Source organism: Phaethon aethereus (genome assembly GCF_964289735.1).
Source record: "Phaethon aethereus genome assembly, chromosome: 4".
Lineage (NCBI taxonomy): Eukaryota > Metazoa > Chordata > Aves > Phaethontiformes > Phaethontidae > Phaethon > Phaethon aethereus.
Genome location: NC_138578.1, coordinates 14,205,411 through 14,230,469, shown reverse-complemented (window position 1 = coordinate 14,230,469; position 25,059 = coordinate 14,205,411). Strand labels below are relative to the sequence as shown.

Below are 25,059 nucleotides of genomic sequence, written 5' to 3'. Positions count from 1 at the left end.
GTAAACTTTTCTAAGGCACTTTGAATGTCAAGGCTTCTGCTGAATTCCTGGGTTTTATGTATGAAATTTAGGTGCTTCACATCAAAACCTCATCAGATCTGTTACACCCAGCAAAGCTTAGCAGTTCAGAGCTCAAAACAGAAAAGGCTTTTGTAGTGTATCATTTTGGTTTTATGTAGGTAGATCACAGAATCATTAAGGTTGGAAAAGGCCTTTAAGATGATCAAGTCCAACTATCAACCCAACAGAACCATGCCCACTAAACCATGTCCTGAAGTGCCATGTCTACATATTTTTTGAATACTTCCAAGCCTGTACTAAGCCATACCTTAGTATTTCACTGAGTAGCTCTACACTATTTGCCATGTAAATCTTACATCAGTTTTTTACTTTGTTGATGGTGAGGTATAATTGTCTGTTGTTGTAGTTGTATACCAGAGCACATGTGCATATATGTATAATGCTGAAACTTTGTCTTGCCTTTTGCCCTAAATGTATCTACATATGCTACCTACTGAATTATGAACACAAATTAACAATTGCAAGCATTATTATTACATCTAGTAATATGACTGCATATGTAGACATGCATGACTACTAGTTTAAATTTCAGGCGTTTGGTGTGAATATGAGATCTTAGTGTGATAGATTTTTCGAAGCTGTTTGAGAAGTCAGAAAATCCTTTTCTTCAAAATATTTTTCTTCCAAATCACAATCTGACAGTGTTGAATTTTCTGTAGAACATGGGTTTTTCTGAAGTGAGAATGAGGACAAAGTAACTTACTTTGTGTATGTCTGTATAAACATATGTACAGATATAAATATGTATGTGTCTGTGTAAGCAAACACATATAAATATGTTATATATAAATCTTACATCTTACAAGGAGCCACCTGGGGAGCCAACACTCCTATGATATTGACATGAGACCAAGGGAGTTTAATGGTTTAATTGCCATGGGCTACTCAAAGTTAACACTACCTTAGCAATTCTGATTATAGGATTTGTTTACTCTTCTTGCGGAGTGGTGGGAGGAAGCTATTGAGAAACTGGAAACTGTTTCATTATTCTATACTGGTTTAACTTCTGCTGTCATATGCTCAGCCTGTGAATGTACCTGGGTGACTTAATTTGCTTAGCTTTTGTTAGCTGTTAGTGTGTATAAATTTTGAAGTAAAATGAAGTAAAAAGTCCAGACGCTGGCTCAGCCCCATGTCTGTATTGCTTGTGACTATTTTCTACAGGTGTTTACAAGATCAAATAGTTTAATTTCTGCCAGCCCTCATAAAAGCATCAGCTCTGAGTCGGAGGGAGAGCGACAGTTCAATCTCAATGACAATGGCATTCCAACAGCAACGCAAGCTTTAATGACAATGTATCGACGGAGGTCACCTGAGGAGTTCAACCCCAAGCTGGTAAAATACACCTGAGAGTGCTGTACCTAACTGAAAAAGTTGTTCAATTATGTTTTTCTTTAAAATCTGTGTTTCTGACTCAGAAGAGTTTCATGCTGCCACAGACAGTTGAGGCAGTATTTTTCACAGAAATAATGAACATGCTGTCATTTTGCCAATACAAACAACTTCACTAGATAAAAAAAGCAAAGTTGGATGTAAATCAAGGAGAGGTGGTATGCCTGCTTTTAAGTACAGCTGCTTCAACAATATTCTTTAAACAGCAAGGTCTACTGGGGTAGAAACTAAGAAATGGGAGGAGACAGCCCATTAAGAAGAGAATTGGGCTGTAGCCAAGTTATTTCTTGCTCACTTGGAAAGTTAGGATGTTGCAGGCTTTTTAGCAGTTAGTATTCAGTGGGGCAGAGTGTTAGAAGGGGAAGCTGTATCTTTATGCCTGCCTTTCTTTGCTTTTAGGCTAAAGAGTTCTTGAAGGAACAGGCCTGGAAGATTCACTTTGCTGAATACGGCCAAGGAGTCTGTATGTATCGTACAGAGAAAACCAGAGACCTTGTGCTGAAGGGCATTCCAGAAAGCATGAGAGGGGAACTTTGGCTGCTATTTTCAGGTAGGAATTCATTTGAATGTGACTGGGATGTGAGCAAAAAGCATGAGGGAAAGAGGATTTCAAAGATGTTTAAAGGTACAGATAATAAGCATCTAAAAATATTTGGAGCAAGTAAGACAGTGATTGTTAGCAGGCACCAGACTGGTTTAGACAAGAGTTCTATTTAGACCAGTAAATACACTTTCTCAAACAGGCTCAAATAATTGGGGAAGAATATAAAAAAGCAGAACGCACACTCTGTTACCAGAAGCCAGCAGTCTAGTGGCTTCTGGATGTTCAGCAACCACCAGCAGGCCTACTTCCCATTTGTTTAATCATTTCTGAATCCAGTTAAGCTTCTGTCCTTCACAGCAAGTTGTTGCAAGGAATTCCAAAGTTTAAGTATGTTGTGTGGAACCAATATCTTTTTTTTTTTTTTTAATAATAAAGAAAAAGTTGCTTTATCATTTTATTAGGTGCCCCCCGGTATGTGAAAATGATCAGAAAATATCACAGAATCCTCTGTGCCGTCAAGGATTCTCTGGACCTGTGTCCCCTTAGGCTTTTTTTTTCAAAGTTGTAGACTCTTATTCATTTTAGTATTAGTTATATGGAAATCAGCCCGTACCTCAGGCCTTCTTCATAACCTTTCACTTATTGTATGCCTTCTCTAGCTCTGCCCCTCCCCAAGATAGTTACCACAGCTACCCACACCATTTAGGATATGAGCACACCAGGGACTTTATATGATGACCTAATGATGCTTTCTGTTTTGTTTTCTATTCCTTCCCTAATATTGCTTAATCTTCTCTTTGTTGTTGGGTATTAAACAAATGTTTTCAGGAAATAAACACAGGAATGCACAGATCTGTCCCGTGTCTGATTAATAGTTAGTTTGGACTAATTTTCATGTTATATGTGTAATTAGTATTTATCTGTGTGCATCACTTTGTGCTACTGACATTTGGTTTCCTTTGCTGCTGAGATTTTAATTTCCAGAGAAGGTTTAAAGTCAGCAGTGCAATCTCACAGCAACTCTGTGAGCATGCAGTAGTATCCCTAAGACAGGCTAAGTGCCCTGCCCAAGATGACAGAGTCATTTTCAGAAGCAGGAATAGAGCTCAGGAGTTCCTGTTTCTTGCTCTTGGCTGAGATGTCATACTTTCTGCAACGAAGCATTAATCTACTCCCCCCCTCAGGGCAAGTAGCTTTCTCAGAGGCATGTTTTGAGTTATTTAGGATAATCAAACCCACAGCCAGCTGCAGAGAGAGCTCATGATACCATGTGACTACACAGCTGGTTGGTTCTTCATGCCTCCTGTTTCTTTCTGGCTGAAAGAGAGAGGTTTTATCATCTTCCTTTTTTTTTTTTTTTTTTAAAATCACCTTTATAAAAATAGCATTTCATACTTGCTTTCAAAGTGCTTGTTGGTGACATTCAAGATTAAAAGGTAGCAGAAGATCATGTTGGGATACTGTATCTGCTAACCCTTGCTTTTTTTCTTCTTGTTTTAATACTGTTCTCGCACTCCCAGGAGCCATTAATGAAATGGCCACTCATCCTGGCTATTATGAGGACCTAGTGGAGAAATCGATGGGGAAGTATAATCTTGCTACAGAGGAGATAGAAAGGGATCTGCACCGCTCCCTACCAGAACACCCTGCATTCCAGAATGAGATGGGTATTGCTGCTCTAAGGAGAGTCTTGACAGCTTATGCTTTTAGAAATCCAAACATAGGATATTGTCAGGTAATTTAAATACCTTGGCACTCCTTCAGTTTCTGGAATTCCAGTTCTTTCCTTATACTCCTGTTTCTTCAGTCATGAACATGAGCATTTGGCTCTGTAAAGTACACAGATACGTGTATAATGCTGTGAGGTAAAGCCTCAGTGCTGCAGAATTACAGTAATGCTGGGGTCAGAGGGATTTGACTCAAGGACCTACTCTAACAGAAGTATTAGCAGCACATGCTGAGAGATGTGCATAGTTTTCTGTAAGCATATTTTCTGCTCATAAATTTAGAGACTGGACTGAAGATAAGATAACAGCAGAGCTGTCCTGAAGTGCCTCTACAGAAAATGACAAATGGACCCTGAAGAAAGGTTCTTTTTTTTTTTTTTAGCAGAAAAAACCCCAAAAACCTTTAATTGTTCAGCCTTAAATTTTTACCTACTTATTCAATGTATTAGTTGTAATAACCCTCAGGAACCTCCTTTACTTTTTTTCAATGATGCCATTCAATCATTCAAAACAAAACTAAAAAAAAAAAAAATCCAAAAATAAAGCACCCTAGAAGATGCCTTATCACTGTGCATCACAACTATGTATCGGTAGAGTTAATGCTGACCAGTGTGTGGTTTTGGAGTTCTTATGCCTGTGATTCAGGTCACTTTGGTTTCTGGTCCCAAATCATTCTTTCTTGCTATGTAACTTTGACGTATCACCTGGGCCCTGTTTTTGTCTTCCTACCTATTTTTGCAAAAAGGAAACTTGAATTCATGAGCATTAAGAAGCCTGATTATTCTCTGACTGTTAAGACTCCTAGATAGAAGACAAGTAAATGAAAGTGCAAGTAATTCTAACAGATACCATCATAAAATATTTAATAGCAAATATAATACTAAGTAATAGTTACAATAACTTTTTGTGAAGGTTATTTAACAGAGTAACAGTAGAAAGACACTGTGATTCTGGTTCCTAAAGCTGCCACAGTAATTGTTAATAGCCTTGGGACTTGGTCCATGGCATTCAGAATGCTGATTCACAGTTGCACTGAGATTTCAGGCGCTGAAGTATTTCATACATGATAGACAAGATAAAAAGGAATAGCATAGACTTTGACAGAGTTGTAACACTGTTCTGCGTTTCAGTTGAAACCTTAGTTGCTCTTTCGAACAGGTAATGATCAAGCTGGAGTCTTAAAATGTTACAGGATCTGAAATGAGCAGCTAATGCCTTATGAGGCAAAGTGAGAAGAAAATGGTGCCGAAATACTTCATTTCTTCAGACTAACAGATGTCTAGTCAAAGGCTGTAAGCAAACAATTCAGAGGTCGTTGTACAAGGCTGTGATACTTGAAATGGGTGCAACAGGCCATAAAAAAACTGCCATGTACACAGTCAAACATGGAGAGTGAGCAACAGCGAGAGACTTCTTGTTTCTCTGAGCTCTGCTTGTTTGTGACTGACACTGTTACAGGCGTTTGCCTTGGCTCACAGATGCTGTGTCTTGACCTTTTCATAGGAGCAGCAAGCGTGGGGAGTGCAGACGTGCCCATGCTGTACCACGAGGAGTGGCACAGCAGCGGCCATCGTTAGTGCTGTAGGAGGCGTTTGGTCTGCATCAGACCCAGATTCCCCAAGAGCACCTTTTGGCAGGATATCAGTAGCAGTGTAACTGCATGCTTGCAGACCTGAGTGGGCCCTTGATTATGAAAAGAACTCTTGATTTGATTTCCTCCTTAAAAAAACAAACAACAACAACAAAACCAAACCAAAAAAACCCACCCGAAACAACCTAACAATTTTTTGTGGTGCATTTGAGGCTTCCATAAGCCTTCCTTTGAGCACTGGGAAAACACTGCCTCCTGTTTTTACAGGAAAATACTTGAACAGTTTGGGGTCTGCAGGGGGAGATACAGCTAATTTCCTAACCATAGTAACCACTTGTCTGTCCAATTACTGTGCTAGGTATTGAATAAATGGGTCTAGCAGTTTCTGTTTCTCTTTCTTCTAGGCTATGAATATCGTTACTTCAGTACTCCTCCTTTATGCAAAAGAGGAGGAAGCTTTCTGGCTGCTGGTGGCTCTGTGTGAACGTATGCTACCTGACTACTACAACACAAGAGTAGTCGGTATGTTAAGGGGAAATGTTCTAAAATTACGGTATAAAAATTGACCAAATTAATTGTTATTACTTGTATTGAAACAAGCATATGTGTAGATGTATGTGTGGCATCGATATAACTGTGAATGTTAGTGGCAAGACAGCTTGCTCAGGAGCACAGAGGCAGTTACTTAAGCAGATACTGTTATAGTTAATAGTTTTTCACTTACTTAGGATTAGATGGCATTCTAAAGTGTACTTAAAGTAAATAAAAAAGAAATGGGAGGCTAAAATTTTAATTTTAGATGATACAGTTACCTAATTAAGGTAAGGTGGAAAGAGGAGCTTTGGCAATTTGCAATAGAAGTCTTCATGCCTGTTTACCTCTGATTTGAAAGAGCACAAGTATCTGAATGCTATAGTTGTCAGATGACAGTTTCCTCCTGTATGTGGAAGTGAATGGCTCTTCAGTTTGTCAGGGAAACTGTATTTACTGTAGCTGACAAATGACTGAGATGCTCATTCAGCCTTAGAATGATTCTTCCTGGCCTGCTTAAGACACTGATGTTATGGCATAGATATGTATAACACAGGGTTTTCTTGAAATAATAAATCCAAACCCTCACAGACAGTCATCCTGGCCTCCTCCAACAGGTGATGCTGAGACGTCTTAACTCTAGTTAGTAATGGTGAGTACTAAGCCATCATATAACTTCTGTAGGTGCTAGACCCTTATGAAGTATATAATTAAAACAAAAAAAACTTATTACAGTTCAGTTGGTATGTACAGCTCTGTAGTGGAATAGAATCTGTTCTTTATGTGAAAGTGAGAAAATGGGTGTAAGCATCATGTAGAATATTTTTAGGATTTGTATTTATACCTATAGAATATATGTATGTATATCTTTCTCCCCTAAATGGCGATGTGGTCAGTTGCCTCTGAATTAACAGGCTTCCAACTTATTTATTTTCAACAGGAGCATTGGTGGATCAGGGTGTCTTTGAAGAGTTGGCTTGTGACTATGTTCCCCAGCTTTATGACTGCATGCAGGACTTGGGTGTAATATCCACCATTTCCTTGTCCTGGTTCCTCACTCTCTTCCTCAGCGTAATGCCATTTGAAAGTGCAGTGGTGGTTGTGGATTGTTTCTTCTGTGAAGGAATAAAGGTGATATTTCAATTAGCTCTCGCTGTCCTCGATGCTAATGTAGACAAGCTGCTTAGCTGTAAAGATGATGGAGAAGCCATGACAGTCTTGGGAAGGTATTTATTACAGAAAATAAATTATCTTCATTTTATTTTTCTTTTTGCTTGCTTTTCTGATTTGTGTTCTTCTATGTTGAAATACTCAAACCAGTACAATATATGTAAATCTTGTACATGCTTATAGTCCCTTTTCACCCATATAAGGTACTCTTTATATTATTTTAAAATAATGTTGTGTCCAACAAGATATACATTCTTATTTCAAGACATTAAAATAAACTTCCTAAACCTGGTTATAGAAACTTATTTTCGTTGATTATTTTAGTTGATTTACATGGTTTTTGTTACTTCATCTTTTGCCTACTACCTTTTAAATACTGCTAAGAAAAAGCCTTGATCTTAAGGGAAATTGTTTTGGGAATGGACTAAATGGAACTCAAGAATTAAGTAGGCTCTTGAATGAATAGGTTTCAGTGACAAGGGGCTGATAAATAGACTGGATTGAGTCATTTAATACAAACTAATACTGCTGAGTGCAACCTCTGATTTCCTCGTGTTTGGTAGCAGTGTTTAGTTTTCAAGATGCTGCTGAAACTTTGGAATATTTTCCTAATAAGTTTCATCGGTATAGCATTACTGAAGTCTGTTGTTAATTTCTTTGGGATTAAAGACGACTGTGGTTGTGTTTTCTCTGAAGTCCCAATGCTTGCTGAGGAATTAAGTGTTTTGCAGCTGCAGGGTAGAAGATACATGACCTACAGCAGCTGCACTGGTGGGAGGAGCAAGCCCTTAAAGCCTCTTCTGTCAAGGTTAGGTACTAGTAGGGCAGGGTGGTATGTAGACTGAAGCACACTGATCCTTGTTCCCATGGTGTCATACTTCCCTTGGCATATTCAAACAGCCAGAAGCAACAAACCTGTTCAGTAAGCCACTCTTTTGTGACTAGCTATATTTGAGCTATTTCTTGATAAGGATAATGAATGACATGGGTTACCTTAGCTCTCTTTGAGAAAAAGCAGTGTTAGTTTTTGGCAAATTACTGATGTCAAAAATCATGTAGTTCATTAGTAGAGAGGGGCTTGATCATTTTCACATTTATAATCTCTATATAATCCTTATTCTGTTAACCCTCAGAAGGGGGGGGGGTACAAATGAATCTTGGGTTTCTCATTTCTTTTTGTTTTTCCCCACCAGATATTTGGACAGCGTAACTAATAAGGGCAGCACTCTTCCGCCTATTCCTCATCTTCATTCACTGCTCAGTGATGATGTAGAGCCTTATCCTGAGGTGGATATCTTCAGACTAATCAGGTCTTCCTATGAGGTAGGACAGGATTTCTTAACAGGAACTTGCTGATTCACACTAGTTCTGCTTTACAGGGAAAATAGATACTCTATAGTTTGGCTTTGCTTGGAGCTGAAAGGACGTAAAAGAAATACAGACTCATCTCAGAAGTCTGAAATGGGGCAGGAGAAAGGGGTTAGTCTTTCTTTTTCTTCTAATAAAAACTTTTAATTGGAGCTGTTTTGTATAGAAGGCTACAGCATCAAAGAGCAGCCCACAACGAAAAAGTGGTTGACAAACAAAAGGATGAACTTGTAATTCAGAAAAGGTTAATTCTCATTTAAGCTTTTTCTTGCTTTCCAAACTGAAATGTTAACAAAGTCTATATGATTTCAGAAGACCTTTCTATTATCAGTGGAACATTGTTTTTTATAGCTGCTTTTTTTTTTCAGCAAGTGCTGATTATGACCACTGGTGACTAGCTTCTGTATTATCACCAAAGCTAAAAAAATTTCAAGTGAAAGGAGCTGGTAATAGCTAATATCTGTAAAGAACAGGACAAAGCCTGCAAAAAACCCTAAAATTTGCAAAGCAGTTCATTGTCCTTAAATTCTAAAAATAAGCCATCGATTAAAATATCGCTGATGATTTCACTGCCATATTAATTTTTTATAAAAATTAAAGAGTAACTTTAAAGAGTTATTCTTCTTAATTTCCTTTTTTCCTTCCATTGATATGCAGGGTAAATTAGTATTTTTAGCTCAAGATGTAGGTTCATACTTAGCAATATGACAGCTGTTTCAGAGGCACTTCTTATGTCCCTAAAACCTCCTTGCTTTAATAACATTCTATTTGACAAAGAAGTAGGTAGTCCTTAGTGTGTTCTACACTGAAGGGCAAACCAAGTCAAGTTAGATGTATAGTCCTTCACACAAGGTTAGAATGGGGAGAAGGATGTTTATGTGAAATTCTGTTTCCCTTGTATTTTTCCGATTTCCTCATCATGAAGACAGTTTGCATTGGCTTAACTGCTTTTAGGTGAATAACCTGACTCCATGCAAAGCCAGCCTGTATTTTTGGGGCTTATGCAGCACAGAACCTTGTAGGTCCTTCTAGATAAATAACCAGCTGTACTCCAATATAGTTAGACAAAACAAATAGTATGGGGAGTGAACAACTGTGAGGAAAGCAGGAGATGGTTGCAAAGAGAGAATTAGTTTCAGCACAGTTGTTGTTGATTGATTTGATTATTAAAAAAAAACAACTAACAATTCAATAGTAAACTATCAAGATAAAAAAAATTCCAAGGCATGTGTTCCTCAATTACTGTTATGTTCCTCAATTAGCTGTGTGCAGTCAGGGCTGGGAACTCACCGTTAGCTTTGTTGCAGCTACAAAGAGTGAATTATCAAGTAAGTGAGCATATGTTTGCTATTTTTAGAATTTAAGCTGCTAAAGGTACTTGTTGGGTAACCACCTATCCTTAATCTTCTAGACATTTATTGCTTATGAAAAAAATAGGAAGACCTACAGCTGAAAAAAATGCTTATTCCTGAAGTCCTTTGCCCTCCCTCAAACATACACACACCACCAGTGAGGAAGGGGAAACCTTGTCCCTTGCAGACTGTCCTATGACATTTGTCCTGGGAGCGTGATGAGTCTGAGAACTTGGTGAAGGCATAGCACTGACAAAAGCACAACATTTGGATTGTTTTATGAAGAGCTACTTCCTATCATGCTCTGATCCTGTCCAGCTCTGGGGTAATCATGGCAGATGCAAGTATGAGAAGTTTCCAGTGAAAGCTGGAGTGTTGGTAATTAAGCAATTAGCACCCCTCTCTGTGATGATATTGAACTGACTTTTTGCTTTTAAGAGAGAAACATTCCCGAAATAAGAGAATATACGTAACAAGTACATTTTACCCTGCCAGTAATTTTTTTCATTTACTGAAAGTACTTTTTAGTAAGAAATCTCTTATCTTTCCATTCAATTTTGCAATTAATTCAGAGGCCGTAGAGCCTGATGTTACAATAATTACAATAGAAGTGACTGAAATAATGCATAATCACTACAGCTTTAAAAGCCTGTACATAGCTCACTAGCTGTCAGTGGAGTGTATATGCAGATATTCAAAGGAGTTAAGCACATAACAGCTCTGATTTGTGTGCTAATTAATTTGGAAAGAAATGGGCCTTAAACATTTAAGCCTAACATTCTATAGTCATATTTGGATCTTGGCCATTTTAACTAAACAACTGATACTCAAAGGTCTGTGTTGTTGGAAGGTTTGATACAGTTTTGATCTAGAACAAGTGACACTTCCAACAATTGCTTGTATAATTTGGAAGTTAGCATGGGCAAGGGACCATTCCCAGAAGGTAACTGCATGCAACCTGCCTTTTCTGTAGGCTACATGAGTTTTAGTTGTATGGATGTGAACAGACCACCTCATTTGGCCTCTGGACCAGAGAATAAGCCATGATTACTGGAATAGATTTGGCCTCAGAGCCATGAAAGACCTCTGTTTTCAAGGTCTTGTGACTTCTGTGGTGCTTGATATTCATGGATGTTTATCTAGATTCCATTTTTTTCCAGAATTCTTTATTTGCAGAATGCTCCAAATACATGAAACATCGCTTTACTCCCAATGTACATAAGAAAGGTGCACAGCTTTACAGATAGATGCAGCTTTAGTGTTGATTTGATCACACAAGAATGTGCTAGCAAATTATGACCCGCTTATGTAGATGCGCTTGCACTGGAAATATAAATCCATCCTGTATGAAAGCGTTATCTTGCCACCCCCTTTTAGTTTTACATGTGGCATACTTGATGTCTGGCATTATTGTTCCTGCTGGTCATCTGTGCATTTCTAAGTATGTTACAAGTGTTTTCTTGATGGCAAAAAACTTCTACGTGTAGTTCACACAAATAAATCGTAGGGTTTAGGCATTCTTTTACATACGAAAACACAGAATACTATTCTTAATAAGTTTTCCTGTAAGATGCTTCTGTAGTACATGAGGGAGCTCCCTGAGAGTGTTCCGTGCATTGTGGAGAAAAAAAAAACCAAAACCTTCTGAAAATAAGACTTGGGCACTTTAGAGAATCTTCTTCTTAATGGAAGTTGCATTCTTGATTCTTGGTTTCAGACCCTCGTGAACGTAAGGACTGCTATACTGTCTCAGCCATGAGAGATCCAGTTAGTCTAAATATCTTTTCTCCCAGTAGCAATTAAGAGATATTTCAGGACAACTTGAAATAAAGCCCTGCAGAAGGAGTTATGAAACAATCTATTCATAGATTTGCCAGGCAAGAAATTTCAAACTACTGAGATTATGGTTTGAAATGTGAGGATTTGTAAATAAAGACCTTTCAAATTAAATGAAAATAAATTATTGGGAAAAAGAAAATGTAGTGATATATTCCTGAAGTCGTCTTAACTTTGTCATGTGTTAGAAAAACAGCTTAACAGCAGTTTTTTATACATATACCATTTGTGGTATATCACATAATTAATTTAATTTCTCAAATACTTTAAAGGCAAGCTAAGTATTCCAAATACTAATACAAAGACTGCCCTGTACTTTTTCTCTTTGAAGAAATTTGGAAGTATCCGAGCAGATTTAATTGAACAAATGAGATTCAAACAAAGGCTGAAAGTTATCCAAACCCTTGAAGATACTACAAAGCGCAATGTGGTAAGTACTGAAATAATGTAACTTTTTAAAGATTAAGGTCAGTCAGTTTCTGAAATGTAAATTAGCTTTTCAATGAGACATGGATTTCAGATCTGTAACTGTTAATGTTATGTTTCAAAAGGTACGGACTATTGTGACAGAGACTTCTTTTACTATCGATGAACTGGAGGAACTGTATGCTCTTTTCAAGGTAAAGCTAAGTGAAGATACGATCATGTGCCTGCAGGAAATGCAGATGTTTATTTTTGATATGGGACTGTGTCTTTTCTAAAGACCAGGTTGAATCTAAGAGTTACTTACTGTCGGGTATTTTAATACAAACTTGAATTAGCTGCTGTATTATTGAATATACCAAAAAAACCCCAAACAACTAGTTTTTAAAGCTCCGGAAATAAGTAATTCACCAAGTGATTTGTCCATGGAAAAAATTAGTATACTGGCGAAAACTATTATAGTGAAAAAGTGAATAGAGGCTTTTGATCAGTCATTAGAAACTTATGTATGTCTCCCTCTACTTGACCCAAGTTTTGGAGTTTAGCACAGAAATACCTTTATTCTACTATCTAACACAGTTGATACTTCCCTATTACAATAGCTGATTTTTGCCATTCTCAATGCTTTAATGTATACTCTATTACATGGAAATTTAGTGTCACAAAGTGATGTGTCTTTGTAAGTTGATTGTACAGCAATACCATTAAATCCACAAATATGAAGGTGAGCAGTTAAAATGCTTTAGCCTCACCTTCATGCACAGTCACTTAAAACAAGATACTTTCTTCCTCTGTTTTGTTATAACAGAGATTTTTTGGTATACCATGGAGAACTTCTTTCCTTTCAATTTCCCGTCTATAATGTCAGGTCTTACAATTGTCCAAATCTTGCAGTGCCACAAAATCATTAAGGTTGGAAAAGACCTTCAAGATCATCAAGTCCAACCATCAACCCAACACCACCATGTCCCCTAAACTATGTCCTGAAGTGCCACATCCACATGTTTTTTGAATACTTCCAGTGATGGTGACTCCACCACCTCCCTGGGCAGCCTGTTCCAATGTTTGACCTCTCAGTGAAGAAATTTTTCCTAATACCTAGTCTAAACCTCCCCTGGCACAACGTGAGGCCATTTCCTCTCATCCTATCGCTAGTTACTTGGGAGAAGAGACCAACACCCACCTCACCACAACCCCCTTTCAGGTAGTTGTAGCGATTGAGAAGGTCTCCCCTCATCCTCCTCTTCTGCAGACTAACCAACCCCAGTTCCCTCAGCTGCTCCCCATAAGACTTGTGCTCCAGCCCCCTCACCAGCTTTGTTGCCCTTCTCTGGACACGCTCCAGCACCTCAGCATCGTTCTTGTAGTGGGGGGCCCAAAACTGAACACAGGATTCAAGCTGCGGAGTACAGGGGCACGATCACTTCCCTACTCCTGCTGGCCACACGAGTTCTGATACAGGCCAGGACGCTGTTGGCCTTCTTGGCCACCTGGGCACGCTGCCGGCTCATGTTCAGCTGGCTGTCAACCAGCACTCCCAGGTACTTTTCCGCCAGGCAGCTCTCCAGCCACCCCTCCCCAAGCCTGTAGCATTGCATGGTGTGGTTGTGACCCAAGTGCAGCACCTGGCACTTGGCCTTGTTAAACCTCATACGGTTGACCTCTGCCCATCGATCCAGCCTGTCCAGATCCCTCTGCAGAGCCCTCCTACCCTCCAGCAGATCAACACTCCCACCCAACTTGGTATCATCTGCAAACGTACTGAGGGAGCACTCAATCCTCTCATTCAGATCATCGATAAAGTTATTAAACAAGACTGGCCCCAAAACTGAGCCCTGGGGAACACTGCTTGTGACCAGCTGCCACCTTTCTGTCTTCCATGGAATAGGTGAGACCAGGTCAGACAGCCCACGCTGGTTGATCACTGTGCAGTGCTAGGATCTCTTTCTCTAAGCTCCTGAATCATTTTGAATTAGATTCCACCAAAATCAGCTCCAGAACTTTCACTGACTTCAGTAAGACTGAAAGAGTAGGACTTCATACAGTATTTTTGAGACTATGCAGTTCAATGAAAATATTTCAAATAAACAGCTATTTTATTTAGCTGTTAATCTTTAGTTAAAGATTTCATGAGTCCCCTTTCTGACTTGACTGTGTGGTGAGGTTGAAGGGGATGACTAAGCCCAACAAGGCTGTATGTGTGCAAGTCACAGCTGCTTACTGCGCTGTTCAAAATAGGTATTTCATGTTTCTTCTGACTGGGAGGCAGAAAAAGTTTTGCTTTATCTTCTTTTTTTTGTAGAGAGATGTCTTTTTGTGCTGGCTAGAGGAGAAACCTCTTGCAGAAATTGCAAGGGTGAGGTAGCTGGAAATACATCTGCTAGTCTTGTGTTGTTTTAAGAATGTGTGTGTATGAGCTGTTTGGATTTTTTTTTTTAATTATTGATAGTGATGAGTTGTTTACAGAAATGATGACAATCTCACAGCATTTGCCTTCTGTTCAGGCAGAACATCTGACTAGCTGCTACTGGGGAGGAAACAGCAATGCTACTGACCGGCATGATCCCAGCCTGCCTTATCTGGAGCAGTACCGTATTGACTTTGAGCAGTTCAAGGGGATGTTCGCTCTCCTCTTTCCTTGGGCATGTGGAACTCATTCAGATGTATTAGCTGCGCGCTTATTCAGGCTACTTGATGAAAATGGAGACTTGCTCATCAACTTCCGTGAATTCGTCTCTGGGCTAAGTAAGGAGACTTCACAGCACTCTCAAAATGATCTGACCAAAACAGTTTGTTTCTAAAGGAGATCCAGTCCTTCAGAAACACAGATGTTATATTAACTACCACATAATGAGTTTGAGTTTGACGTATGCCGATTTGCCTAGGTCACCTGTGTTTTAAGAGCTGTTCATGCTACCATTCAGTTCATTTTATCATGCCTGTGACAGTGGTTCCCACTGGGGTTTAGGCTGGTCTCTGTAGGTGCATCTACATTAGTCAGTGGTGTATCACACTGGGAGAAGGACCACACATGAACTACATATCCATTAGAGTCTGAGGATTTCCCTGGCTGCTAACTCTCAACACAAAAATGACCTGCAACTTGTGTGCTTAATGATGTGATTACTTCTAATCAAAGTATTTCCTTTGGGAAGTTATAGCTTTTGTCAGTGCTACCAGCTCTGGAAAGGGAAGAGAGGCAGCATTTGCTCCCGTGATTGTTCAGAAAGAGTACAGAATCACAGAATGGCAGATGTTGGAAGGGACCTCTGAAGATCATCTGGTCCAACCCCCCTGCCAAGGCAGGATCACCTAGGGCACGCGTGAACATGTCCAGTTGGGTTTTGAAGGTCGCCAGAGAAGGAGACTCCACAGCCTCTCTGGGCAGCCTGTTCCAGCGCTCCGTCACCCTCACAGTAAAGAAGTTTTTCCTCATGTTGAGGTGGAACTTCCTGTGCTGCAGTTTGTGCCCGTTGCCCCTCATCCTATCACTGGGCACTACTGAAAAGAGACAGGCTCCATCCTGCTGACAGCCACCCTTCAGAGATTTATAGACATTTATAAGGTCCCCACTTCTGAGAAATTTATGTGCACGTAGAAGGGCAGGAGAATGGTAGAGTGAGAATGCTAGGTTTTTTTGCCACTGCATAGAAGTGCCGCTGTTTAGAAGTTTGCTGACACCCCAGGCACATGTGTCCCTGTGTGAGGGGAAGGTATCACACCTTGTAGTATATGTAATGAGAGATACTACCTATATTACTTCTGAAGTCAATAACTGAGTCTGCAGACTAAGAGAGCAGGATGGAAGTCACCTGAAAAGGAGAAAGTGGAGGTGCAGGTCAGATAGGGAGGCTGAATGTCTTTAATGGAGATTACGCCCCATGCAAGTCTTGAAAAAGCAAGATTTCAAGACATGAAAATCAATATCACAACAAAGGGAATGTGCAAGCCCCAGGATTAACATGAAGAGGCAAAGATGAGGCAGAAGCTGGTACCCCTTTTTTTAATGTAGCAGGAATTATTCACTGTAAGTGACCAACATCTCATCATCTATCATGTTATTTCATGGCAACCTGATGTTTCCTCCAGCTTTACATTATGATCCTTTTTGAGAGAGAAAATGTTTCCCAGTCTGGCTTTCAGCAACTCTTTGTAACAGTATTTTTAAGCATTAGGGCTCTAAATGCAGCCTTGCATTAAAACCTCTGTACAGCACTGGTGATACCTGTTCTCTCACAGGTGCAAAACAGCTATATGACAGTAAAACTGATGCATGCCTCCCCTTCACACCACCCAAAAAACCCCAGTGCTTCCTATGATGCAGTTCTGAGTTGTATTTGAGGGACTGTTTGCCAGGTAACACTTAATGACTTATTGAGACATGACCCATGGATTAACTATTCTTGCTTTCTTACAGGATGCTGTTAATAATCAGTCAGTTATTGGTTGAGGCAGCATTTCTTAGAAGCAATAATGAGTGATAAGAACAAGGAACAGTGTTGAGCACTGTGAACAGACATGAATATAAAATGCACAAATGTGGCTATAAGCCAACATGACTGAACTAAAAATCTTCAATGGGCTCAACAATCAAAACTGCTCATTCTGCAAAAACACATTTTTTTCAGAAATTAAGCTCAATGTGGCAATAGCTTGGAAACTTTTTTTTTAAAAAAGTCAACCCCTCCCAGCCCCTTTTTTGTTTAAGCAGCACATGAATGGTAGCAAAGACACCACAGTCAACAAAAACAACATGGGATTTGTTTGAGCATATTTCACCATCCCCCAGGACTTTTAAAGATTTCACAAACATCAGCTGCTTCAGTCTACCTCACCAACCCAATATACCTTGGTTAGGAAAGTCTCCTAAATGAGGAGTGTCTTCTGTTGGAGCAAGATGCATCTGCTCAACAGGGGCCCCTGTTGCCGTTTCCTTGTGGCTGTCCTGGAAAGCATGGTCAGAGGATGGGCATTCTGGAGGTGACCTGTGGGCACCATCCTCCCTCTCTTCTTACTGTGTCCAAACAGCAGTATTGGACCCTGGCTGTGGTTACTCAAGTCTGCCTTTTCTAAAGGAATTGTCCTATTCAAGTGCTTCTGAGGCATGGCCCATCTCAGAGGGTGCTTGTTGATGGCTGAAGCAGCCATGGCCCCTGAGGCATTTCTGTTTCACAATTCTGTCTTTAAGTTGCCTTATTCCATGTAGCCGTAAGGATCTGTTCCCTCAAAGCCTCTCTCTGATGCCACTGACTCCTCCTAGGAGCTCCATGAAGAGGAGGTAAAAAGGGGTGCTGTATGTCCTGGTATGGGCTCGTGGCCCTTTCTTCTGTGTCAGCATGAAATCCTTGGGATACAAAAGCACTGTAATTGCAACTGGAAATCTCCATTTCCTTTTCAGAGCCCTTGCAGCAAGTAGCTCAAGAACTTCCTACTTCAGGTGCCTCTAGGGCCTCAGCTGAGCAAAGATGGAACAACCTGGCATATTCTTCTGTACATTTACTCTGTCGTTACTGCAAGTTCAAATAAAGGAATGCTCTTGATTAGTTTGCTCTAGGAGTTGTGCTGCTCAGAAAGGGTTGTCACCCTTGGTTATGAGCTGTTTGGTGTATTCACTCATGAAGAAGCTCACCTGCACCCCCATACCACACTGAATTATAGCACGTCAGTTGTTGACTCAGGATCCCAGTAAGCTAGAGAGATTTCCACGTAGACTCAAAATGGCCTCCTGCCTCCTATCACGTTTTTGCAATACTCCCTCCACAGAGCACGCAGCTGCTGCACCTCTCCAGTGACTGCTGGTGTCTGCAGCACTCGCCACAGCCTTGGTGCAAAAGTCAGCACCATGAAAACTGTTTCTCAAGGAGTACCTGAGTGTATTTCTCTTTTTCTGGAAAACATCTTTTCTCCAAGCACAAGTCACAGGAGGATGTTCAGAAAGCAGAGTAACCTTACCACTCCTCCCATCCTTTTGGGGAGCTAAATGCTCTACAAACACTCCACACCCCTCCACCTGTGTTCAAGAGAGGGGCAACTGAAGCCAACACTCTTATGTTGCTACTAGGTTTTATATTAACAGAATAAAGTTCTAACTTGTTTAATTAGTTTGTTAATGGCCTCAAAGAAGACAGGGAACTGTGTACATATGACATTATGCCCAGAAAAGACCGACACCTGTATGGTGTTGACAGAAGAGGAACAGTCAGAAAGGGGGCTCAGTGAAGGTTGTTCCTAGTCATGCCACGAAAAGGGGTGTGGTGGTCAAGCCCTGAGAGGGGTAAGAGCTGGTGTGTGTGAGGATGTTGGTTGCAGTGTGAAGATGAGAGTTTTCACTGTTCCAGTTTCAGGTAGGAGGAAGGATTCCAAGGGTGTAGTCATGCTCTCTTCCAAGCACAGTTTCTTCTCTCACCACAAAGTAACTTTAAAACTTCTGGATAAAACCTGGTGATACATCATCTGAGACTCCTGCTGCAAAAAGACAAGACTTGTTGAAAGTTGTTGAAGGTTTTTAAGGCCTGTGACTCCAGAGTGCCAGGAAGGAAGTATTTATGGTTGGGACTAAGACCACCCCCCTAGTGCTGTTCACAGGCACTCAGCAGGGTCATCTGCTTTGCTGTTCAGGGAAGCAGGGGCTGTGCAGGAGGCCACTGAATTCTCTGGGCCCTCCTATGAAATTATCCGTGTACTGCAGCATGCAGGTCAAAATGGTGGCCTGAGCTGAGGTATCCACCCATACAAAGGTCTCCCCTAACTCTCCATAATAGGGGCATGTCTACCAGAGGTCCAGAATGTAGCTGAATTTTTTTGTTTAATACAACATCGGTCCTCAGATCTTGGGTAGCCCACTACAGCTCACTGTCAGGCAGTTCCTGCAAATTGCCGGTAGCCTGTTCTTCCTGTTGTAAAACTTTCCGACCTCTCCCGGGGGAGACCCAAAGGGTTGACCCTGAGAGTCCAGTTAACATCTTCGGTCGACTTGTCCCACATTGTGTTGTCTTCATTCATGTACATTTTGCGGGGGAAAAGGGCCCGGCATTAGGAAGAACGCACAGATTCATCTTGGGCAAAAAGCAGTAGCAGTTGAGCTTTTTCAGTTCTCTTCACATCTGGGGACAGGGAGAGGAACAAGCCTACATATGTCACCAGATACCCTGTGCCCTGAATCCCATTTTGGTGAATGCATCTCTAGCTGTTGCTGGAGAATGCAGAACTGCAGCTGAAGCTGCGTTTTGGTTATTTCATGTCGCATGTAGCAGTGGGGCACATCATCTGGTACCTGGGTACATAACCTAAGATGCAGTTTGACCAGAAGAGAAAGCATTATCTGCATGGTGTGGTACACCAGACAGGAACATAAGGACGTTTTGTGCTTAAAAAGGACCAAGTTGAAAGCGAAATGGCTAATGTAGATGTACTCAATTATTTGGCCTAACATCTGTATTTATTGTAGTCTTAAGCCTTACAGTAGACTGTGATTGTTAGCATTTGCCAAACCACACTTTGTAGTTTGCATAACAGGGGTTAGTTGACACGGTAGCTTGTAAGGTAAAATAAAACTCTGCGGAACCTAATTAATGAAGGTTAATTAATTTATTTATGAATTACATGTCATGGCAAGTAAGACTTATGAAGAAGTCTGATTATTGGTTATTTCAGTACTTTAAAATTAACTAACATCCATTTAATTACTTGGAAGGAGGGGCTACAATAGACAGCTTGGATTTCATACAGCTAATTGTAGTCTAGACCAGAAAGGAATAGGGGTTGAGGTGGATAAATCATTAGAAAGTATTGCCTGAGCATCAGTTTAGCCTGTGGCTAAGCTGTGGTAAATGCTGTTTACTTGAATTTCTCTCTCTTTTTTTTGGTAAATACCTTATTATTCTAGATCATGTGATGTTATTATTGGATCCTCAGATCAGAAAGTTTGAAGTCCACACAAAAAGGTCATCTTAACTTTTAGCTGGAGGCCATTCTGAGTGATAATGTGATGATCATAGATTATTTTTGAGTGTTATAAAACAGACATTTAATGAACGACCCAAGGTTGAAGTACAAAATTCAGGGTAAGGTGGTCTGTGTTCTCTTGCTCTTTCTACTGCAGACCGTGTGATCTTAGAAGTCAAGTGACTGCCTTATGATGTCAGGCTGTAAAGGGAGTACAGTGCTTCCCAGAGTGAATGTAGCCGCTTCTAAAACAAAATATTGTAGTGATAAATAGAATGGCATTGAATGCTGAGTATTAACATACAGTATATAATGCTGTTTAGGTGCAGCATGCCATGGAGATCTTACCGAGAAGCTGAAGCTACTGTATAAAATGCATGTTTTGCCTGGTAAGTAAATGATGTTAAAATAGCTGTCATCTTGTTGAGAACAGAAATTTGGAGCAGAGTTGTTTATGACTAGCTTTCCCAGTTAAAAATTAATCTGTGGGAATTATTGTAGCTGTTTATGCAGCAGTAAAATAAGAGCACTTCTACCATAACTAGACACATAACTACCCGTGCAGCCCTCTATTGCTCTGGCCACAGACAGGCCATTTATATGTGTCTCTTGACAATTTAGCCGGGGTTGGTGACTTCCCCCATGCCTAACAAATACAGTGTTCTTCAGTATTTGTTACCGTAATGCACTTTATTTAACAGTGAAGGTAGCTTAAAATATTCCTGTGTGCCCCGGCTACTCGTTTCTGTCCCCAGGCTGATACAACTGTTTGTGGAGAGAAGCTCCAGATTGTTTCATAGATGTTTTTTCCAGGGAGCTGTACAAACTGTTGGGCTCAGCTAAGTGAGAAAGGCAATTTAGGGTGGAGAGGGGATGGAAGCATCTCAAAACAGTTTTGCCTCTGAAGAAAATTATGTCCTGGAACTATAGCCTCTCTGGCTTGTCACATATGTGCCATAAAGAACCTATTGCTGTCCTCACTTGTTGCAGCCGTTTGGGTAGTTTAATTCTTGTGCATATTTATATTTACGTGGTAAAGATAGCTAAAAGCTTTGAGAGGACATTCACCTTCATGTGCTTTGAACATGTCCCTGATTGCTCCCAGCTGGCTTTGGTGGAGGTAGGCCGAGTGATTCACTAATTTAACTGGAAAAAACCACAATTTTATTGAGCGATAACAAAAGAAATCCATTTTTAAGAATTTGGTGACTGGTAAGCTCATACCAAATCTTGACAGACTGTTTCCCACTAGAAAATGGTTCATACCCTGCTTAGGACATGGTGAGCTGCACAGAAGAAAGTAATGGAAGTAGACATGGGACAATAGACAAGCCAGACTCTGAAGGCAAACAGCTACTTGTTAGTCAGAAAGTACCAGATACCAGGGAAAGGGACAGTACAGGTTCAGTTGTTCATCTCCTGTGAGTTGAAAAGAGATGATTCCTAACCTGTCACATCTTGACACTTTCACTTCTAGAAACTGACATTCTAGGTAGATGTATCAATGGAATTATGTTGAGTTTTTAATTAAAGGGTGGATTTTTTAATTAAAGAATTTTATTATATTGCTTAGATCCATCCCCTGAGCAAGAAGAGCCAGACTCTGCTTTTGAAGCTACTCAGTACTTTTTTGAAGACATCACACCAGAATGTACACACGGTAGGCATCTTTTGTCTCAGGCATGAAAAGATGAGGTAAAGCATTTCAAACAACATATCTTTCTTATTGGATTAAACTTTGTAAGTGAAATACTGTCTGTAAAAAGAAGCCTTTGTATGTATTTTTATATCCGTAGATATGCAGGCATGTGTACACTAAGAACTCCCGTGGACTATGCATTGCAGAAGTACTCGTGGGATAATGTCATCAGTGTGTTGCAATAGAAGTAATTTTGTGCTAAGTGCAGCATATATGCCTTGATGGAGAATGAGAATAAATATATTGGCTTTCAAGAAATATTTGGATCAGAACTTAAAAATATGCTAAAAAACTGAAGCCAAAAGATATATCAAAATGTAGTTCAGCAGTTTGAAGTCTTTTTGTGCCCTAATGAGAACTTGGGTCTCATTGCTGTTGTCTTAAATGGCATTCTCTTTCTTGAGATATTTGATGTTAGGTTTCTCTCTGATTCAAGAAAAATATTGTCCATCCATTCAGATTACAGGGGGAAGGAAGGTTGTTTGAAAATACAGATAAGAATTAATAGACTAGAGATGGCAATTTTAAGCCCTGATAGACAGAAGGAGATGCACTAGTATAACCACCAAACATATATCACGCTAGAAGCTGTTTATGTTGTGGTAACACAGGCTAATCATTGCACTACACAAACAAAACCTAGGATGTTCCCTGTCTTAGTGTTTATGTTATTAATTATGTGGAATTTGTCAGCAGATTTAAGAATACGCAAAAATCATCATTTAGTCCTATCCTTTTTACTCTGCATTTCCTGCAGTGTGAGCGTTTTATTTTGCACTGTACATATGAAAAGTATGTATGTATCTAAACCCACACTGATCTCTCTCTCCCCCCGCCCCTCCACTTCCTAGTTGTTGGCCTAGACAGCAGGAACAAACAAGGAGTAGATGATGGGTTTGTTACAGTGAGTCTGAAAACAGACAAAGGTATGCATGGTGTCTCCATTTGAATTACATTTTTCATTTCTTGTAAAGATGCTCCTTTTGAAAATGGAACAAAAAAGTATTAATTTAAGGTTTCTTCATGGACTTTTCCTGCATCTCTGGGTAATTTGTTAACAATAGGCAAGAAGAGCTCACAAGAGAATCGAAATTATCTGAGAATGTGGAGCCAAGAGAATAAATCCAAAGCAAAAACCACAAAGGACTTGCCCAAACTGAATCAGGTACTTCTGCTGACACTTACCTATCTTTCATTAACTTTAAACTTTCTTCACATACCTATAAATATTCAATACATTAACACTTAATAAAAGTTTTATTTTGAGGAAGATAGTTTTCAACATACTGTAACTGGCATTCGGCTCCCAAAACATACTAAAAATGAGGTATACAGGTACAGGAATGATAACATATTATTTTGATCTCTAGACAAAGGGTGATACGACACTGAATATCACCAGCTAGCTCATAATATCTGGTACACATTACCTGAAAGAAGCATTTTATGTTTTGTAATTTATATTGTCAGTCTTATTCCCCTTAGATCCATAAGCAGCTAAGGAGGAGACCCACCGGGACAGCTGTTTCCTCCAGAGCATGCAGGGAAGGTTTTTTCACTGTAGAACAATGCTTCTTACTTAAGGTAGCCCTGAGCAACTCTCCTTCCTGTTTAATTTGTGAGTTTTGAATTCCAAAAGGCTCACATCCAATTACATTACCGCTGTCAATTAAGAGAGTGCTGTAGGTCTCTCCTTTCATTTTTCATTAGTTTTATCAGACCCCTAGTTATCCTGGGCTGCATCCAAAGCAGTGTGGCCAGCAGGTCAAGGGAGGTGATTCTGCCCCTCTGCTCTGCTCTGGTGAGACCCCACCTGCAGGGCTGTGTCCAGCTCTGGAGCCCTCAGCACAGGAAAGACATGGACCTGTTGCAGCGGGTCCAGAGGAGGGCCACAAAAATGCTCGGAGGGCTGGAACACCTCTCCTATGAGGACAGGCTGAGGGAGTTGGCGTGGTTCAGCCTGGAGAAGAGAAGGCTCCAGAGAGACCTTATTGCAGCCTTCCAGTACTTAAAGGGGGCCTATAGGAAAGATGGGGACAGACTTTTTAGTAGGTCCTGTAGCAATGGGACAAAGGATAACGGTTTTAAACTGAAAGAGGGTAGATTTAGACTAGATAGAAGGAAGAAATTTCTCCCAATGCGGGTGGTGAAACCCTGGCACAGGTTGCCCAGAGAGGTGGTAGATGCCTCATCCCTGGCACCATTCCAGGTCAGGCTGGACGGGGCTCTGAGCAACCTGATCTAGTTGGAGATGTCCCTGCTCATGGCAGGGAGGTTGGACTAGATGACCTTAAAAGGCCCCTTCCAACCCAAACTGTTCTATGATTCTATGAACTTCTGTATTTCACATCATTCCTACAAGAAAATCCACCAAAATGAATGCCTTAGTGTCTTGCTGCTCGCTCTCTGTTGCCCTCCTGTGGCTGCAAAGAAATAAATTTGTCTCATGTTGGAAGAAACATCCAGCTGTTTATTCTAAATAGCTTTGGGAGAGGCAACACATCTGGCTGCCCAGTCATAGAAAATGCTTTCTAGACTGCACCTAGATTATTTCCAGTTTTAGTTCAATCACATAAACTATTGTGTCATACCTCCATTCCAGACTTTTTGAACTGATTTCGTAGATCTCAGTCTGAATTGTTTCCTGCTTTCTCTTTAACATTTCCTTCTTCTGTGTTTAGGGACAGTTCATTGAACTGTGCAAGACAATGTACAATATGTTCAGTGAAGACCCCAATGAACAAGATCTGTACCATGCTACTGCTGCTGTGACAAGCTTGCTTTTGGAGATAGGTGAGGTTGGTAAGCTCTTCAGTGTGCAGCCCACAAAAGAGACAGACAGCAGCAGTAACAGCTGCAGCAAAACTATTCAGAGCGAGCTGTTTCAGAAGAATGAGCAGTACCCCCTTGAACAGCACAAGCCGTTCCAAAGCAGCCTCGTCGCCAACGATGAGGAGGCCGTTTGCACCGACAGCACCCTGGGCATGCAGATGGAAGACATTAAGCTCGAAGACTCTTCTCCCAGGGACAACGGAGCCTGTTCTTCCATGCTCATTTCCGATGATGATACAAAAGATGATAGTTCGATGTCCTCCTACTCGGTACTGAGTGCAGGTTCACATGAAGAAGAAAAGCTGCACTGCGAGGACATCGGTGAAGACACTGTTTTGGTACGGAGCAACCACACCACTTCTCTTCGTAGAAGCACTAGCATTGACAGAGACTGGGCCATTACCTTTGAACAATTTTTAGCCTCCCTTTTGACTGAGCCAGCACTGGTTAGGTACTTTGACAAGCCTGTGTCCATGATGGCTAGGATTACTAATGCTAAAAACATGAGGATGATGGGTAAACCAATAACCTCGGCCAGTGACTATGAAATCTCTACTATGTCGGGATAA

General features: G+C 40.5%; 1 protein-coding gene across 1 annotated transcript in view; it reads left to right on the top strand.

The window, feature by feature from the left end:
- The window catches only part of TBC1D9 (TBC1 domain family member 9), a gene marked incomplete at both ends in the record, with an annotated part of 54,643 nt that extends 29,584 nt beyond the window's left edge, over positions 1–25,059 (top strand). The window contains 14 exons of the mRNA XM_081999423.1: positions 1,246–1,416; positions 1,873–2,023; positions 3,538–3,752; positions 5,740–5,857; positions 6,807–7,092; positions 8,230–8,359; positions 11,924–12,022; positions 12,144–12,212; positions 14,520–14,760; positions 20,283–20,348; positions 21,533–21,619; positions 22,510–22,584; positions 22,723–22,823; positions 24,340–25,059. Of these exons, the coding sequence (XP_081855549.1) occupies positions 1,246–1,416; positions 1,873–2,023; positions 3,538–3,752; positions 5,740–5,857; positions 6,807–7,092; positions 8,230–8,359; positions 11,924–12,022; positions 12,144–12,212; positions 14,520–14,760; positions 20,283–20,348; positions 21,533–21,619; positions 22,510–22,584; positions 22,723–22,823; positions 24,340–25,059 (2,529 nt within the window). The remainder of the gene's footprint in view (positions 1–1,245; positions 1,417–1,872; positions 2,024–3,537; positions 3,753–5,739; positions 5,858–6,806; positions 7,093–8,229; positions 8,360–11,923; positions 12,023–12,143; positions 12,213–14,519; positions 14,761–20,282; positions 20,349–21,532; positions 21,620–22,509; positions 22,585–22,722; positions 22,824–24,339) is intronic.